A 15,077-nucleotide genomic window follows, 5' to 3' on the forward strand; every position below is an offset into this window, starting at 1 on the left:
TTATATAAAACTCTGCACCCATGATTTTTACATGCCTGATGTGCTGTCTAAACATTTATAAAGCAAACATAAATTTTGAACAGGACACAAACATCTGACAAATATTTAATACCTCTTCAAATAAATTTGAAAGGTTTCTCAATTCTACGTCTTCCACCAATTTAACCTAAACTTAATGTATACGTTAACAAATACTGCCGCACAATGTGTAAGTATGCCAGGGATTTTATTTACACAATGGAGGATTTTGTTGGTATCTGTCGTAAAAACGCATACTACAGATTAATATTCTCAGATCAATTGATGTAAAGGTTAAGGCGGTCATTAAACATTGAGAGACGTCTACCGACATCTGTGGGGAACTTGTTTCAGCATGTCGGTAGTACGTAGTTGATTTGAAGATTACATTTGATATAGCTTCGTTAACTCCAGGCGACATTGTATCAGGAGGGGGGATGAGCACTTTTTTTTAGACAGAATGTTTACTGTTAATTAATTATAAAATGTTCATGGGAAAAGCTGTTTGCCGCCCCCCCTTTTTTTTTAAATAGTATAGTAAAATGTATTGGGTTTTCTTGTCGACCCCCCCCCCCTTTCTGAAATAGATTTTCATATTTGCTTGTCAAAGATTTTTCATGTAAGTTGCTAATTATCTCTCCTCCTGCACTTTCAAATACCGATACTACGTGTCTGAATCATTTCTTATCATCTGTAGAAAGTCTGAAAATCCTAGTAATCATGTACCGGTCATTTTTTTCTATTTATTAATATGGCTCTTTCCAATCTTCTGATTCTGCTCAGTACGTATAGATGTACCGCATCCAAGTACCGTTTAGACTTGAATTCGTATCTAGCGTCGACCATACCTTAAATTACACGAATTCATTAAATCATTCAGGATTGATTTTGAAACCCTATTGCAAAAAAGGGAAAATGTGAATTTATGTAATAATGCTTCTAACCAACGAAAAATGTCCTTGTTTTGCTCACTGTCTTGTACCTTTCTTTCTTTTTATTGTTCGCCAGTATGTGTACTTTTATTTGACGAGAAAGAACCAGTTCCTGTAGAAAGACAAATGACTAAATTAGTTACGAGACCAATGAATACGATCGATTATTTCTTCTCATATTGAAACAACGCCCAGCAATTACCCAGAAGCAACGACACTGAAATGGTATGCTACATATTGGATTATGATGATCCGAATTTATGCGATTGATTTGTTGCCATTTCAGTCAGTGATTTGACTTTTAAATACAAGAATTGAAAACAAATACTTTTTTATAATATGCTTATGTTTTAAAAGTAGTAATAATTCCTTCAGAATCAAATCCGTGGACAAAAACAGCGTTAGGATGCATTTTTTTTAACTATCTGTTGTAGATTTCTTATTCCTCATTTCTGCAAAAGGAATCTCTAGACCTTAATTTTTGTTGTTTATTGTTCCTTAATCCCCAAAGTTTTGGACTTAAGGGAATGACATGTTTATTCATTACTCATATAGCCTGGATTGAACAAGTTTACTCCGGAGAGGAACGCTTGATTTAAAGGCCTTTCACTTCTGAAGATCTAAAAATTAATCGATAACAGCGAGCACTAACCCGTAACCATTGCAGATAGAAAATCCGGCCATCTTGTTTACATTGGTGACAGCGTTCTAGAGTTTTGTGCTTGCGTGCAGTTTCGTTTATTGAGCATTTAAAGGTAATAACTAGTGTAGTGCAGTTACATTTATCGTATTACATTAAAGGTAATTTTGTGGCTTTTTGCCCTCTCTGAAATTAGCATTAGTGCAGGATTATAACGGCTGTATTAAGCATCATTCTGTACATAGATGGTTCTGTTTTTGTTTTTTCAGTCCTACCTCTAAAATCAAGCCATGGCTTCTGCAGGAGACGATTATGATATTGATGAATTGACGAAGAAACTGAAAAGTTTCGCCTTGACGCAGACCAAGAAGGATGATAAGATGGATAGCAAAACTTGCGGGAAAATGGCAAAGGAATGCTGGCCTAAGACGCTACAGACTAGGATAGATTCCAGCGTCTTCCCCAAAGTCATGAACAAAACAACCAAGTAAGTATCCACAGATCAGAGATGTTTGCTATATAATATTCATCGTACGCTGTAACGAAATATTAAGAGTTTGCGTTTGCTTTCAAGAAGTAGCGAGTACTTCACTGTTTAGTCTTATCAAGGCGGGTTGAATTTAACAATTCACCGTTAGATTGTATCTTCCACTTCTACTGATGATTGTTCTTCGGGTCTATTAATGACCATTTATATATATGTTCCATGTCTATGTTGACTATTCATATATCCTCCATGTATTAATGACTATTTATATATGCTCCATGTCTATGTTGACTTAATACCCAGTATAAGATACAAGATATTTTATTTACCAATCAAGGGCCCCGAGTATATCCTCCACGTATTATGACTATTTATACAAAAACAGGCCCATAGGAAGCAAATTCAGTTGGGGGGGGGGGCACAGCCATACATTTTCAGTTGACAGTTGAGGGGGCACTATCAAAAATTTCCTGACAAGCAAAAAAAGAAAAGAAAAAAAAAAGGTCATCAGACGTTTTTATTGAGGGGGCACAAGCATATAGTATCTAAGTTTACTATAGTAATATATATATCGGCAAAATTATTGGGGGTTCCCAAGGCCATGAAAAAATATATGTTCCATGTCTATGTTGACTATTAATATATCCTCCATGTATTAATGACTATTTATATATGTTCCATGTCTATGTTGACTATTAATATATCCTCCATGTATTAATGACTATTTATATGTGTTCCATGTCTGTGTTGACTATTAATATATCCTCCATGTATTAATAACTATTTATATACATTCCATGTCTATGTTGACTATTAATATATCTTTCATGTCTACTAGTGACTATCTATATGCCTCCCACGTCTATTGATGATTGTTTATATACAGTGTATCTTTGAGGTTTGTTGACTATTTAAGGATACTAGTATCTTCCATGTCTATTGATGACTATATATTTTCCACATCTATTGATATATTTAGGGTTGTTGATGATTATTTATATATTTTCTAGGTCTATTGACCTTAACAATAAAGAACAGATTAAACAATTCATCTCGGAGGCCGCTATTCAGTATGATGACGTCACCAAGAAAACTAAAGAATTCAAAAAACACGAGAAATTCTTGGCAGAAAAAATCATCAAAGGAGACACAGGAATCAAAAAAGCGGTATTTAAACATGACAAATCAACCGGTTTATTGACACAGTTTGCAGTTCCTGGTTATGCTTGAGAGTAACTTAAATAGGATCCATTTGATTTATAAATCGTGTTGCATTTGGAAAGATGTTTGAAGACAGTTGATCTTTATTTGATCTATATTTGTTTCTTTTAGGCAACCTCGTCTACGGGAGGAGTAGATAGAATGACCGACACCTCTAAGTACACAGGGGCACACAAGGAAAGATTTGATGAGTCTGGGAAGGGTAAGGGGGCGTCAGGACGGGTTGACAGGGCGGATAACTCTGGATACGTCGGTAACTACAAAGGGGAGGGAACGTATGACAAGAAGAAGTGATTTGTGAGAAAAGGTTTACCTTCACCGCTGGAAGTCCTTAATTTATTTTACATATACATATAGATGGATATTATTCTTTGTGTAACTTCGTGTGTTTGTTGGTAGTTTCCCATACGCCTCCACAACCCGATATAAAGTTTTAGACAAATTATACTGTTATTATTTTCATATAATGCAGCATTGATTTTTTTTCCTTTACAAAAACAGTCGTGTATTATTTGAATGAATTTTAACAATTCATAGTTATAATTAAAACCAGAAATATATAATTTTCAGTGCAATAGCAAAACTTGTGTTTGAACTTAAATGTCGTAATTTCATTTTGTGATTTATTTAACAAGCCAATGCGTTAAAACACGTTTTTATGCCCAAATAAGTTTATTTCACCACATCTTCCAGAATATCTTGTTTACGTGTAATAGTTATATATACTTTCTGTTATTTAAATATCTGCAATATATGTCATTGTTCTTGTTTTGTCAAGTACGTCTTTAAACTGCTGTATTATAGGAGGGCTCTGTAAGTTCATGTTTACATTTTATGCACTTGAGTAAATCGATAATGCAAATCTTGATGGAGTTTGTGTTCTTGTTGTCTATAGCAACTTCAACAATAAAAGATATTATGGAATAAGTTATTAAAAACGTGCGAAATCACTGTTTCCCCATATTTGATATTTTCATAATTCGACTGTCAACAAATGCAAAATAGCAAGGGCATATGATGTCAAAACTAAAAAGTGTTACGGTGTGTCCCTTTGTGACAACCTAATTGGCCCTGCAGAATTATAAAGTAAGATCGTAGAACATTTTAATGGCAAGATTGAAAATATGCAGTATGTATCTTATGTCGTTCCTGTCTGTTTCAGTGAAAACATTTCGAAGTAGAGGAACTGTGAGCACTGAGCTCACAAAATGATACCTCCGCCTCCCATATGTTTATAATGGCAAGGTCCATGTTTTGCTATGGGAGATCCGAAACAAGTGTCCGATCAAAAAGTAAAATAGGAGGTGCACAATGGCAATATGTAATAAAGATTCTGGAAAGTAACATTTAACCTTATTCAGTGGTATAGGAGAAGTTGGAGATAAGAGATGGGTACCCCTCAATATTATAGAAAGAATGGCAGTGTTCTATGTTGTACGATTGAAAACCTAAAATACCAATAATGGCAAGGTTCATGTTTTGCTATGGGAGATCCGAAACAAGTGTCCAATCAAAAAGTAAAACAGGAGATGCACAATGGCACTAAGTAACAAAGATTCTTTGAAAGTATCACTTTTATTCAGTGGTATAAGAGGAGTTGCGGATAAGAGATGAATACCCCAAAGTGTAGCAGACGGACGGACACCCCCATCAATATATATACATAATACATCCCCGCGGGGGGTATAACAAGACGTCAAACGGGCATGATTCAGCTAGCGCGGACGTCCATGAAAACATTATATTGAAATTTTAGCTTTTAAGTTGATTTTAAATCCACCTAGATTCCTTACACTGAGTATTAATGATTTACTCAAATGACCAATAAATTTATTCAAATTTTTGAATGGTTTGGAATTAATTTAGATATGCATGAATATTTTACCCGACGTTTTTTAAAGACACGCAGACCTTAAATACATGTATATACGTAAAATCTATGAAAACATTGCATTTTTTATTCCATTTGTTCAATTTCAAATGCAATGGACACGTACATGTAATCGGTTATGATGGCAAGCAGAGTTATTTTATGTAATGCTTAAAAAGACTGTAACCCCAAATTCCCTTTATTAACGTCATTGATAACATATTGAAATTTAATTTTGCCAATTGAATTCTAGTTCATCTTTCACCTTCGATACAATGCTTATCAATAACAGCACAACGAAAGTGTTTTTCAGAAATAACTTTGTAGAAAAGCAAAAGGGGAAAGGACAAGAACACACACTGCATGATTATTAATTTACTGTATGCAGGTATTGCTCACTGCAATACATATCAACACACAAAAATTACTTAATGCGGATCTCAAGGGAAAAAAAGGCTGGATCGGGAATCTAACTCGGAACCCTTTCACTTCTAGCTATGTACTATGTACTGTATTTTAACCACTGAACCATCCAGGCCTATGTTCATGGTCCACATATTCCAAATCACTACACAATCCCCCCCCCCCTTCGCTCCTTTTATACACCTCCTCTGCTTATCATGCTTATGTACTGTTCAGTGTTGTATAATTACAAATGAACACTAGCATGAACAAGTATTTACCTGTTTAAAAAAAAATTAGCGAGTTATAGATTATATAAGGAGGATTATATAGAAAAGACCCCCCCCCCCCCTCTTTTTTCTTGCACAAATGCCTGGTAAGGTACCTCATTTTTTAAGGAAACTTCTTAAAGTAGCACTACTTCAATGACAAATTCTTGGGAAAATTTATATATTATTGAGGTTGTCTGACCTTTAACACATCACATTGTAGTGATCCATTCACTCTGTACTGAAACCCCTCACAAACTCCCTTTTCCTGGATTCAATTCTAACTTGACCCCTTCCATACTCTACAAGTTTTACCTATATGAATATAATAGTGAGTTTTATTCAAATGATGATTACTTATATTTACCATTGAAACATCTATGATTGAATTCAGTCAATAGTCTGCTGACCACTAGTCAAGTTTTTCCGACTTTATGTTAATTCTTTGAAGAAAACAAGCATAAAATAATCTCTCAAAAAAAAAAAAAAAACATAGGCAGGCCTCTATGTGACCTCTAAAATTTAGGTGCCAACTGGTTCCTATTCAAAAATATTTAGTCACCAAAGCAAATTTTTAGTCGCCAGGCAAATTTTTCTTAGGCACCAATTTAAAAACTGATATTAGTCATTACATAAGGACTTGTCAATTGCTACCTTTTAAACTTCTTTTCCACTCTTTATCAAAAAAGATGAAAATGTTTATAGTTCAATACTTTGACGATCACCAAGTCACTTTAAAATGGTCGCCAATTTGGCGACTTTTAGAAAAAATTTAGGCGCCAATCATAATTTTTAGTCGCCAATTAGAGCCCTGATAGGTAGAGCTCACCTCAATGGTTGTTATCTTTTAAGTAAGGCAAAGTCCCACACTCAACTAATAATCTAGCAGAGTGCATCCCTATATGCAACATTTATGCAATTTTCATCAAATAGGGCTTGCAGTTACTTGGGAATGGACTTGTTCTAAAAACTTTAAACTATTCACTCATCCAGAAAATGTACAGCTTAGTCAAATCCAGCATCTGAAGCAAGTTTGAGAGTGTTCATCCCTTGATACATCATCCTTACTAGTTTGATTTAGGAAGACTTTGAAGTTGCACTGGAATGAGTCTGCTCCAAAAACTTTACCCAGTCACTCATCTGGAAAATGTAGGTCAGATCTAGCATCTGAAGCAACTCTGGTTGTGTGTATCCCTTGATGCACTATCCATGCAAGTTTGGTTCAGATATGCCTTATAGTTTCTTGGTAATGGACTTGACTATTCTGTTTGTTTCATTTTCAATTTCACCTTGTCCTCATCCACGGAGACACTGATTGTAATGTAGGAAGGGAGAAAACTCTTCATTTTGGCAAATTCAACCACTGATCCCTGTCCATTTCTGATATCAAAACAAATGCTTTTCACAAAGTAGACCGCCTCTATCAAGGTCTTTAAAAAATGTATGAGATCAACAGTTTAACACTTTTATGTACAAATAAACTGACAATCAAAATCAAATAGTAAAAAAAAAAAACCCACTGATTTCAAATACACTGTTGAGTCTTTCTTATAAAAATCCTATCATACCTGTACATCTACACTGTTAGTACAAAACACTCTGAAAATTCTAGCACACACACACACACACACTCAGAGTAGTGCCTCTCTCGGAGTCTTGTGATGGCTTTAGCTCTTCCTCTTAAGAACCAGTGGTCCTACATTATCCCCAGTCTCATCGTTGTGTTTGTTGTGGCTTCCATCACACAGGGGGAACTAGAGGCAAAAATAAAATTACACAGCATATAAAATATATGCAAAAAAAAAAAACAAAACAAAAAAACTGATGAACGCTCATAAATGAATATGTCAGTGGTGAGTGCTAAACAACAGTCAAGTATCTTCATGAATGTATCGAAACTTTGCAAAAGACTTGTTCCTTGCATGAAAAAATTAGAACACTAACTCTTCAAATGATACCAGCACCATACTGTAAAAGGACATCTACTGTACACAATGTTTCTGTCAGGGATCAACATTAACAGTTGTCCGATTGCCCGGGACAAGTAAATTCTCAGTTCGGGCAAGTGAAACTGTCGACATACTTGTCCGATCGGGCAAGTGAATTTTTCTCCTAGAAATATGCATATTTAGAGTTTACACTGATTTATAAATAAAATAATAAATTGAACAGCTGACTTCCGCTAGGTACCTGACTGACATTGAATTGCATTCGGAATTCCTTGGTAGCGTTTCTAGATTATACCACCCATTTAAATATTGGGTTCATTATTCTGTTTTCTTTCGTAAATCCTTGGTAAATTCACTCTACATCTAACAACTATGTTAACTTCATATTAAGAAATTAGATTATTTATTCACTCAAAGAATATAAGAATATAATATACGATGTATCCCAATCAAGATGTGTATGTTTCGTAGCAACTATCTTCCTTGAGCGTTGCTTCACACCTAGATCCTCAATCTTACCTTCTTGGAACACCAGCACCTGCAGTACTTAGGTGACCTTGCCTAGATCCTCAATCTTACCTTCTTGGAACACCAGCACCTGCAGTAGGTGACCTTCTCTCCCAGATCCTCAACCTTACCTTCTTGAAACACCAGCACCTGCAGTAGGTGACCTCTCCCAGATCCTCAATCTTACCATCTTAGAATGACTGCACCTGCAGTACTTAGGTGACCTTGCCTAGATCCTCAGTCTTACCTTCTTGGAACACCAGCACCTGCAGTAGGTGACCTTCTCTCCCAGATCCTCAATCTTACCTTCTTGGAACACCAGCACCTGCAGTAGGTGACCTCTCCCAGATCCTCAATCTACCTTCTTGGAATGCCAGCAACTGCAGTAAGTGACCTTCTCACCTAGATCCTCAATCTTACCTTCTTGGAACGCCAGCACCTGCAGTAGGTGACCTTCTCTCCCAGATCCTCTATGTCCACCATATTGACCACTTTGGCCGTTTCTTTCTGTATTTTCAGATTAACTGGAGTTTTCTGAGGTGGGGGTTTTGGTTTGAATGTTTGCACACTCATGTAAACTATTATCGAGACTGCGCCAACAAATGGCACCAAGGAAGCCCATTCTGTCACTGAAAACAAAAACAGGATTAAGCAAATTTGTTTTCTATATTGAAGACATTAAAAAAAAAAACAAATCATTTCCATTATTTCTCTTCTTTTACACATTTTAATGTATACAAAATGATCAACATTGGTCATTTATGGTACATACTAATGAGTTCAATTTCTGTTTGTAAGAAAAGAAATCTAAATTTAATGAGTAGCTCATTAGACTATTACAATATTGTATGGTTACCTTTAATTTGTCCCTTTTAAATATGAGAGATTGTCTTTAAAAGAATACATTGTAAGTAAGCTATTGGGCTTGAAGTATTGTTAGGTTTAAAATAATTCTGATCAATTTGGCATAACCTACCATCATGGCTTTGTGAGAAGTGTAGGGTACCAAAAAACCCATGGTTTGCAAACATGCAAAACACCAAACTTTACAAAATACCAGTGGAACCACTATAGCATTCACTTTCACATATGAAAAAATGTGACATCAGATAACAACCAATGATGCCAGGGAGCAAAGACAAGAGACCAAGGATGGTACTGATCTTGCATTTTCAGTTCGCCACATTGCCCTGATGGCCTTTCAAACATTTTTTATTTGAGCTGTTGCCTTCACGTGCCTCCTCACTTGTTTTTTTTCTTCCCTTGCTTTGTTGAGCTGGCATTTGCCTAACCTCCTTGCTTTGTTGCCCTAGCATTCTCCTTACCTTGCTTTTTTTTCCTTAGCATTCTCCATACCTTGCTTTGTTACCCTAGCATTCTTCTTACCTTACTTTGCATTCTCCTTACCTTGATTTGTTGCCCTTTCATTCTCCTTACCTTGCTTTGTTACCCTAGCACTTCTTACCTTGCTTTGTTGCCCTTGCATTCTCCTTACCTTGCTTTGTTGCCCTTGCATTCTCCTTACCTTGCTTTGTTGCCCTAGCATTCTCCTTACTTTGCTTTTTTTCCTAGCATTCTCCTTACCTTGCTTTGTTACCCTTGCATTCTCCTTACCTTGCTTTGTTGTCCTTGCATTCTTCTTACCTTGCTTTGTTACCTAGCATTCTCCTTACCTTGCTTTGTTGCCCTAGCATTCTCCTTACTTTGCTTTTTTTCCTAGCATTCTCCATACCTTGCTTTGTTACCCTTGCATTCTCCTTACCTTGCTTAGCATTCTCCTTACCTTGCTTTGTTGCCCTTGCATTCCCCTTGCCTTGCTTTGTTACCCTAGCATTCTCCTTACCTTGCTTCATTACCCTAGCTAGCATTCTCCTTACCTAGGATGCCATTGTTTGCCTGTTTTACAACATTTTTTAAATTCAATTTAAAAGTTTGAATAAATGAATTATTTCAGAATTTTATGATTATATACCAAATACCAATATTTTAGTCTCTGTATCAAGATATGTATCACACAATAAAATATCATGATATACTGGTGCACCAATAAAATTGCACATTCCTACTAACTTTTCTTCAATATTATTTGCCAGCATACCTGCAAATGCCTATATATACAAAATATGCGTACCACAATAACATATTTTTTTAAGAAAAGATGTGGTATTTTAGTGTCTTTTTGTGAAAAAAAATATATGCAATATGCAAAGTTTACGATTAAATGTGAATACACCTGTTGCATTTTGGTATAGTTTTCCCTTTAATTACCCAACAAAGTGGTGGCGTTCTAATTTTTGACTGTTATAATATACCATAGCATCAAGCCCATTATGTTACAGTACATTGTCAAGAAACATCAATGTGACCAATGTAAAAAGTGTAGAATTATATATTCTACAAATATTTTATATTTTAAAAAATGGACATGACGGAAGAGCAAATGAGCATGTGCGCTGAAGCAAAGTCATATCGGGTGACAACCGAAAGATTATGAAGCGATACACCATGTATATACCCCCATAAACACTTCTCATTTCATTCTATCTGGTTTTTGCACTGAATAAATCAAACCATACCAGACAATCTTGCAAATCCAAACAATGACTTTGGAACAGGTAAATTCTTTAAATAATCGGGTAGAGATTCCGTAACAAGTCTGTTTACCACCTCCATTGCATTTGGCAACCCTAATTACGCGAAGTACTAAATATATGCTTTTGATTTTTTTATTATATTTTCATTTTAGATATAACAATTAATTTTAAACTGCATAATATGTCCACAATCCTGACCATAAGTATAAAATCACGCTTTCTATTTTCCCTGTTCTAAAAGGTGTTAGAAATTGGATTAAATCAGTGATTAGTTGGTCATTAGTCGCCTCTTTAGGTGGCGTGTGTAATTTTAGGTCCCATGTCGAAGAACTTTTCCCAGAACTGGAGATTTTGTTCCCAGGTTTTCTGTGTTGTTTTTAACAGTGTATAATTGTTCATGTGTAACTGGATGTCTTGAGAATATTTCTAATGCTTCTGAACAATCAACAGTTCACACAACACTGACATTATTAAAATATTTCAAAATACCAACAAACCATCGATATGGCCTTGAAATTAATTGCAAAGGTTTGTAAAATAAAATATTTTCATGACTTGTAATTTTAATTTGTGTCATCATACATTGAAGTTATTAAAATATTGCAAAATTAGTGACCGATAAACTAGCAGTGTATGTTTAGCATTAAATTAATTGTCTATTTTTAATATCATTAGCAACTGGAGAAACTGTATCAGGAAATTCCAGAAGACTGTGGTTTCACAGCAGGTCCTCTGGAAGATGATAGTAAGTATAATTATACCTCTACTGATTTTTCACTATACAAAAGTAATTTGATATATTTTGCTTCCCTGAAAATCACAATAAAAAGACTGATTCCCTGCAAAACATCGTCGGCTTTCCTTATGATATGTAATGATATTCCCCTATCACCTACATATGGTGTTTACGTCTCCCAATGTATTTGATACTCAAGAGCATGCTCGGAGTACAAATTTTTAAACTGAGGTATGCTAGTGACAGATAAGTTGATGTTTCAACAACCTTGTTTAAAGTCCGCATTTTCAACCATTTTGTAAATTCTATGATCATTATTATGACCGTTAGCAAATATATCAGATCGTTTAGTTGTATTTTGGCTGACATGTTTCATACCAATTGCTTGGCCTTTGTTTTTATACTAAATTTGACTACAGATTGTTCCGTCTACCTGATCAATACACGGGGCTCACAGCCGGTATGACTGGTCAACAGGGGATGCTTACTCCTTCTAGGCACCTGATCCCACCTCTAGAATTTCTGGGGGTCTGTGTTTTATGCCCTTTTCACAGATTTGTATAGTTTGTAGATTTGTTTGAGATCAGTCAATTTGTTTTCTTCACCTTTTTCATTTGATGAACTGATACACACCTATTTTTTTATAATTGGAAACATTATTCCTTGCAATATTACCATCGTTCAATATTGGTAAAGTTTTAAAAAGAAACACAAATCCTAAAAAGAATGTTTTTTTTTTTGTTTTTTTTATCACAGACAATATGTGTTTGTGAAACACTGATGCCCCTATATGGCAACTTGTAGGAAAGGTTAAACTTTCTCAAATGCAAATCAAATACATTGGTACCCAAAGTAAGGTCTTGTCTCGAGGAATATACCTTTGAAATATGAAAGCTCTAGCACCGAGCATTCAAAAATTATGGCCAAGGTTAAAGTTTTCCAAAAGTAGGTCAAACATCAAGGTCAAGATCAAAATTAATGGTGCCCAAGGAAAGGCCTTCTCACAAGAAATATATTTGTGAAATATGAAAGCCGTAGCACCAATTGTTCAAAAGTTATGGCCAAGGTTAAAGTTTCTCAAAAGTAGATCAAAGTCAATGGATTACAATTGTTTGTATCTTAAGGAAGGTCTTCACAAGGAATAGACTTGTAAAATATGAAAGCCCTATCACCAACCGTTCAAATGTGATGGCCAAGGTTTAAGTTTTTCAAAAGTAGGTCAAACTCCAAGGTCAAGGTCAAAGTTGTTGGTATCCAAAGAAAGGTCTTGTCACAAAGATTACATATGTGAAGTATGAAAGCCTTAGCACCAACCGTTCAAAATTATGGCCAAGGTTAAAGTTTGGTAAAATTTTGTAAAACTGGGTCAAACTCCAAGGTCAAGGTCAAATATGATGGTATTCAAAGAAAGGTCTTGTCAAAAGGAATACACATGTGAAATATAAAAGCCATAGCTCCAACCAATCAAAAGTTAAGGGCAATGTTAAAGTTTTTGTGGACAAACAGCTATTCAGACAGACAGACAGATGGGGCAAAAACTATATACTCGCGAATCTCAGATACGGGGGCATAAAAAGTTCCAATATTTCCATTGTGCACCTTATAATTGCACTTGCGTATAAAATAGAATGGCAGTATCTGTTACAAGTTAACATCTTATTTTTGTATCAATCTGTGTTAAAAGTATATCACTTAGGGAGTCAGCAAGATTCCAGTTCCATTTGAGCAAGCATATGTTTTTAAAAGATGGCCCGATCTTGAATCCTTACATCATTTTTTTTTTCAGTGCTTCATTGGGAGGCTTCCATCATTGGACCAGTAAGTTTGTTATACAATCCTACATTAAATAAAATTTGACTAACCTTATAAACCTTGATGTCAGAAATGTCTTCATATAAATTTCTCTACCTTTGATCCGTGTTAATATTTGCAGGAGGACAGTCCATACAAAGGAGGAAGATTTTGGTTACGAGTCGACTTCACGGCAGACTACCCCTTTCGACCACCAAAAGTACCATTAACAACAGTAAATCATAAAATTGGATTTAAAAGCTTACTGCATTGCAATAGTCATGCTGGATTCCCTTTCATTTACAGATATTTTTCCTGACAAAAGTGTTCCACCCTAATGTAGAGCCTGATGGTAAAATCTGTGTGGATTTTTTACAAGATGAGTGGAAACCATCTTACACCATTGGTTACAGTAAGATGAAGTGATTTTTGTTACTGGTATATAATGTATATAAACTAAAGATAACCTTACAAGCGGGGTTAAAATAACTTCTGTCTTTTGGTAATTTTCATGCCAAAAAGTGGAATATTGTAAATTCTTTATGTGAAAGTTGTTTGTTAAAGAGTTATGTCCCTTAGTGATGTAAAACCTAAGTACTTTCATGATCTGTTTCATTGGTTCAAATATGTTGACTTTTCAGTTTGAGATACATGTACTTAAAAATATCAACATTTACAAAATGTTCAAAATTGCATAATAAATATTTTCATCTGCCTAAAGGCCTTTATTATACACGGTATTGCATGAATAATTTCAATAGATGGTAAGAGTGAATTTCTGTTTTTACGTAGCCATCTATTCATGCAAAAAGTAAACTATGGTTTAGCAAAAAACTTGGTAAGAGTGAATTTCTGTTTTTACGTAGCCAAGTTTTTTGCTAAACCATAGTTTACTTTTTGTATTGAGGCGTGTTTATTATTTCATCAAAATCTAATTTCAGTTTTAATGGCCATTTGCTCTCTCTTACTGCATCCTAACCCTGAGAACCCTGCCTCTGAAGAAGCTGCTAATATGTACATCAGTGACCCCGAACAATTTAACAAGACGGCAGAGGAGTGGACCAAGTTACACGCACCTCTTGATGTCTGACAACAGACCATCTTAGTTTAACAAGTACAAGCCATATTTATGTGACACTTCTACATTTTGCCTTTTCGGTTTATATTTCAACATGTTATACATGTACCAGGTAATTGATAATGACCATTACACGGATTTTATTATTGTTTTGTACCTTCTTATGGTACTGTACACTAATTTGTGATATACAGTGTGTTAGCATAATGTATTTATTATTTATTTATGTACTTAATGGTTGTTATTAAACAATTATACCTCAAGCTCAGTTGAAGTTATTCTGCATATCAAGACTGTCAAAACTTTTATAAGAGTTCGATAATGTATGTACAAGCACAATCTTACTCTCCTGTATCTTTTTCAAAGCCAAGTCAAACCAATATGCATACCCTAAAATGTTGAAAATTAGCCAGATCTAATTATAATAAACTGGTTTTGAAAATAAGCCACCTATTTCTTTCACCAAAATATACTTCAAAATAAGCCTGTTTTGAAAATACGCAATACATTTTAATGCCATTTAGGAGGAAGCATCAGAACTTTATGCTTCATTCCAATTTTAAAATATTCAACATTTGAATAT

General features: G+C 34.9%; 3 protein-coding genes across 5 annotated transcripts in view; 2 read left to right on the plus strand and 1 right to left on the minus strand.

Annotated features, from left to right (window-relative positions):
* Window positions 1-1,481: 1,481 nt before the first annotated feature.
* LOC133199355 (tubulin polymerization-promoting protein family member 2-like) lies at window positions 1,482-4,164 on the plus strand. 2 transcript variants are annotated; one of them, XM_061335165.1, is made up of 4 exons: window positions 1,482-1,751; window positions 1,860-2,077; window positions 3,088-3,244; window positions 3,410-4,164. In XM_061335165.1, exons 2-4 carry the CDS (start codon window positions 1,881-1,883, stop codon window positions 3,590-3,592), a joined length of 537 nt encoding a protein of 178 aa, XP_061191149.1. In that variant the 5' UTR covers window positions 1,482-1,751; window positions 1,860-1,880; the 3' UTR covers window positions 3,593-4,164. The 2 variants fall into 2 exon arrangements, with proteins under 2 accessions (XP_061191149.1, XP_061191148.1); XM_061335164.1 differs by having other exon boundaries at window positions 1,483-1,705.
* A 3,126-nt stretch (window positions 4,165-7,290) lies between these two features.
* On the minus strand, window positions 7,291-10,981 carry LOC133199357 (CDGSH iron-sulfur domain-containing protein 2 homolog A-like). The gene is made up of 3 exons (XM_061335166.1): window positions 10,872-10,981; window positions 8,716-8,924; window positions 7,291-7,593 (listed from the first exon to the last, which is right to left on the minus strand). The coding sequence occupies exons 1-3, from the start codon at window positions 10,966-10,968 to the stop codon at window positions 7,507-7,509; spliced, it is 393 nt and encodes a 130-aa protein (XP_061191150.1). The 5' UTR covers window positions 10,969-10,981; the 3' UTR covers window positions 7,291-7,506.
* A 255-nt stretch (window positions 10,982-11,236) lies between these two features.
* The window catches only part of LOC133199523 (ubiquitin-conjugating enzyme E2 D2B-like), a 236,971-nt gene continuing 233,130 nt past the window's right edge, over window positions 11,237-15,077 (plus strand). Inside the window, exons 1-6 of one of the 2 annotated variants that reach the window (XM_061335334.1) lie at window positions 11,237-11,417; window positions 11,565-11,634; window positions 13,412-13,443; window positions 13,559-13,636; window positions 13,723-13,828; window positions 14,358-14,521. In XM_061335334.1, the coding sequence (XP_061191318.1) occupies window positions 11,394-11,417; window positions 11,565-11,634; window positions 13,412-13,443; window positions 13,559-13,636; window positions 13,723-13,828; window positions 14,358-14,506 (459 nt within the window). In that variant the 5' untranslated portion in view covers window positions 11,237-11,393 and the 3' untranslated portion in view covers window positions 14,507-14,521. Of the gene's footprint in view, window positions 11,418-11,564; window positions 11,635-13,411; window positions 13,444-13,558; window positions 13,637-13,722; window positions 13,829-14,357; window positions 14,758-15,077 lie in introns of those variants that run through there. The other variant, XM_061335333.1, reaches the window with a different exon arrangement.

The sequence above is a fragment of the Saccostrea echinata genome, unplaced genomic scaffold (genome assembly GCF_033153115.1).
Source record: "Saccostrea echinata isolate AGI-Se365-2 ecotype Australia unplaced genomic scaffold, CSIRO_AGI_Sech_v1 ptg000034l, whole genome shotgun sequence".
Classification (NCBI taxonomy): Eukaryota; Metazoa; Mollusca; class Bivalvia; order Ostreida; family Ostreidae; genus Saccostrea; species Saccostrea echinata.

Bases quoted from the DNA above. Each gene is read 5' to 3' on its own strand.
- LOC133199355 (XM_061335165.1), top strand. From the start codon at position 1,881: ATGGCTTCTGCAGGAGACGATTATGATATTGATGAATTGACGAAGAAA. The intron at 2,078-3,087 runs GTAAGTATCCAC...TATATTTTCTAG, and splicing joins GTCATGAACAAAACAACCAA to GTCTATTGACCTTAACAATA. The intron at 3,245-3,409 runs GTATTTAAACAT...TGTTTCTTTTAG, and splicing joins ACACAGGAATCAAAAAAGCG to GCAACCTCGTCTACGGGAGG.
- LOC133199357 (XM_061335166.1), bottom strand. From the start codon at position 10,968: ATGGAGGTGGTAAACAGACTTGTTACGGAATCTCTACCCGATTATTTA. The intron at 8,925-10,871 runs GTATGGTTTGAT...TTTTGTTTTCAG, and splicing joins TGGATTTGCAAGATTGTCTG to TGACAGAATGGGCTTCCTTG. The intron at 7,594-8,715 runs GTAAGATTGAGG...TTTTGCCTCTAG, and splicing joins GGTGCTGGCGTTCCAAGAAG to TTCCCCCTGTGTGATGGAAG.